Genomic DNA, 3089 nt, shown 5'->3' on the forward strand with positions numbered 1-3089 from the left:
GCGACTGTACCAGTTTACGTGGCTGCTCTGACATTGGGTGGGTATTTCCAACCCCAACAGAAAGCACTGAATGCACCTCAATTATTATTATTATAATTATATAATGACTAGTGAAGCATACAAGGCACCAAAGCTTTGAACAACACAAAGCAGAAAACCAAAGTAAACCAAGACAAGCCACACCGAAAACTCAGCCAGCGAGAGACGCACTTTGTAACTTGTACAAACACAGTATTTGCAAGAGATCATTAGTTCAGTCGTGATATTAAGTGGCCCAAACCCCAGCTGCAGATCTAGGGTCAAGCTGTGGATAGAACAGAAAACCAAGCCAGAGGGATAAGCAGAGTCTTTAAGCAATTTCCTTCCCTGCATGTTGTGCATGGGTGTGCTCAGAGCTAAGCTCGCTGCTGCAATAACCCCAGTCAAACACCACTTCCAGGGCACAGAATACACAACCTAAACCCTTGCCTGCTTAACTCAGAGTCAGACATAAGCAACGTTTTTTTGTGGGCTCATAATTCAGGAGAAACTGAGAAAAAAATAATGCAAATCCCTGCTGATAAGGAGCTGAACATCCACAAGCTTTTTCCAAGTATTCTGATCATTCCCCTAAGTTCACTCGGCTGCTCCTGTCGCATCCATTCCTGCTTTACCTAACTCCAGCAGGGGTTTAGCAGGGACTGCCAGCTGGTTTTAGAGACATGTAGGACAGAGAAAGTGGTTATTCATGTCTTTTATTTATTATAAATACATATAAATATGTTAAGTCACCTTTTGCTTTGTTTATCATGATGAGCAACAACTTTGGAAAATCATCTGGAAAACTTAACCAAGCTGAGAAACAGGCAAACAGCAAGCATTAGCATACAATCACAGGCTCCTCTCAGTCCAAGAACGGGTTAATTTTTTAAGAGAAAAAAAAAAAAAAAAGCATCTTACTTTGAAGCATCAATTGTTTTAGCGAGAGTACTGGACTGGACTTCCCCCCTCCCGTGAGCTCTGACCAAATGATTTCCGTTTGGGTTTGGGGGTGCAGTCCAACCCCAGCTGGCTACACAGAACCCCCTCTGCCCGTGATTCTGAAACATTGCATAGTTTGCAGCTGGATTTTGCTTCCCCTCCCTCCTTTTAATCTATTTTTAACACAGGTCGATCGTGCCAAAGCAAATTCACTGAGGTTTCCATTTCCAGATCTCTCTCCCTCTCTGTTTTTCTATAGTTCTGTTTCTAAACTGCTCAAAAACTTTGTAGCTCAGAGCAAGCGAAAAGCAACATTACGCTCACAATCCACTGACAGGCTGGGAAGGAAATAACTCTACAGATGAAGTTGCGTGTGAGGGGGGAACTAAATCAAGTAGAAAGTGGGCGTTTTGGGGGGGTCCACGTGAACTGCCAAATATTTCCAAATGGGGAAGGGGGCGAGGGATTTAAGAGAAGAACAAAAAAGAAAACCCAGACTTAACTGATGGAAGGAAGCCAGGGCTGATGGCAGTGGAAAGAAAAGTGCACAGAAAAAATACCAAAAAAAAAAAAAAAAAAAAAAAAAAAAAAAGAAAAGAAAGGAAAAGCCCGAAGAAAGCAGAAGTCAAGGCTTGTCGTTACAGTGTTTGCAGAGGGCGGAGGCGGCTCCTGTGAAGGCAGTGCATTTCTCGGGGCAGCCGGGCACGGCCGCGCCGCCGAAGGGGTACACGGGCGACTGTCCGAAGGGGTTGAGGGTGGCGGGCAGCGGGGCGCTCAGCGCCTGGCCCTGGTTCAGGTAGGCCACCAGCCGCCGCATCTCCTCCAGGGCCTGCGCCTGCATGAGGATGTAGTTCTTGGCCAGGAGCAGCGTGGCGATTTTGGAGAGTTTCCGCACCGAGGGGCTGTGCGCGTAGGGGATGACGGAGCGCAGCCCGTCCAGCGCGTCGTTCAGGTCGTGCATCCGCCGCCGCTCCCGCGCGTTGATGCTGAGCCGCAGCGAGCGCTGCTCCTTGGGCTTCTTGCCCAGCGCTCCCCCCTTCAGCTTCCCCTCTCGCTCGAAGCCCGGGCCGCCCTTCACGCCCGTCTCGAAGCCGTCCTCCTCGTCGCCGCTCTGCTCGCCGCTGCTCTCCGCCGACTTGCCCATCGCCCCGCCGTGGAAGTCCGCCCCGCCGCCCCCCGCGAACGCGCCCCGCGGGCCCTCGGCGCCCCCGCGCACGGCTCCGTAGGCGAAAGCCGAGGGCCCGTAGCCCGGGGCCAGCGCCAGGTACGCCTCGCTGCCCAGCGACTTGAGCTCAGCCATCGCCGGCAGTCCCGCTCGGCCGCCGCTGCCTGGGCGCTGAGGAGGAGGAGGAGGAGGAGGAGGCGGCCCCGCCGCTCCGCTCCGCTCGGCGCTGCGCCCGGGCTGGGGGCGGGCAGTGAGCGCACCACGGCCCCGCCGCACTTATATCGGCGACTGGGGCCGCGGGGACACCGCCGCCAATCGCAGGGCAGCGCGCATCCCTTCCCTTCCCTTCCCTTCCCTTCCCTTCCCTTCCCTTCCCTTCCCTTCCCTTCCCTTCCCTTCCCTTCCCTTCCCTTCCCTTCCCTTCCCTTCCCTTCCCTTCCCTTCCCTTCCCTTCCCTTCCCTTCCCTTCCCTTCCCTTCCCTTCCCTTCCCTTCCCTTCCCTTCCCTTCCCTTCCCTTCCCTTCCCTTCCCTTCCCTTCCCTTCCCTTCCCTTCCCTTCCCTTCCCTTCCCTTCCCTTCCCTTCCCTTCCCTTCCCTTCCCTGAAACTTCCCTTCCCTTCCCTTCCCTTCCCTTCCCTTCCCTTCCCTTCCCTTCCCTTCCCTTCCCTTCCCTTCCCTTCCCTTCCCTTCCCTTCCCTTCCCTTCCCTTCCCTTCCCTTCCCTTCCCTTCCCTTCCCTGAAACTTCCCTTCCCTGAAACTTCCCTTCCCTGAAACTTCCCTTCCCTGAAACTTCCCTTCCCTGAAACTTCCCTGAAACTTCCCTGAAACTTCCCTGAAACTTCCCTTCCCTTCCCTGAAACTTCCCTTCCCTGAAACTTCCCTTCCCTTCCCTTCCCTTCCCTTCCCTTCCCTTCCCTTCCCTTCCCTTCCCTTCCCTTCCCTTCCCTTCCCTTCCCTTCCCTT

General features: G+C 54.1%; 1 protein-coding gene across 1 annotated transcript; it reads right to left on the reverse strand.

The window, feature by feature from the left end:
- Window positions 1–1584: 1584 nt before the first annotated feature.
- Window positions 1585–2260, reverse strand: BHLHE23 (basic helix-loop-helix family member e23). The gene has a single exon (XM_056507583.1). It carries the CDS (start codon window positions 2258–2260, stop codon window positions 1586–1588), a length of 675 nt encoding a protein of 224 aa, XP_056363558.1. The 3' UTR covers window position 1585.
- Window positions 2261–3089: the final 829 nt, after the last annotated feature.

Source organism: Oenanthe melanoleuca, chromosome 20 (assembly GCF_029582105.1).
Source record: "Oenanthe melanoleuca isolate GR-GAL-2019-014 chromosome 20, OMel1.0, whole genome shotgun sequence".
NCBI lineage: Eukaryota > Metazoa > Chordata > Aves > Passeriformes > Muscicapidae > Oenanthe > Oenanthe melanoleuca.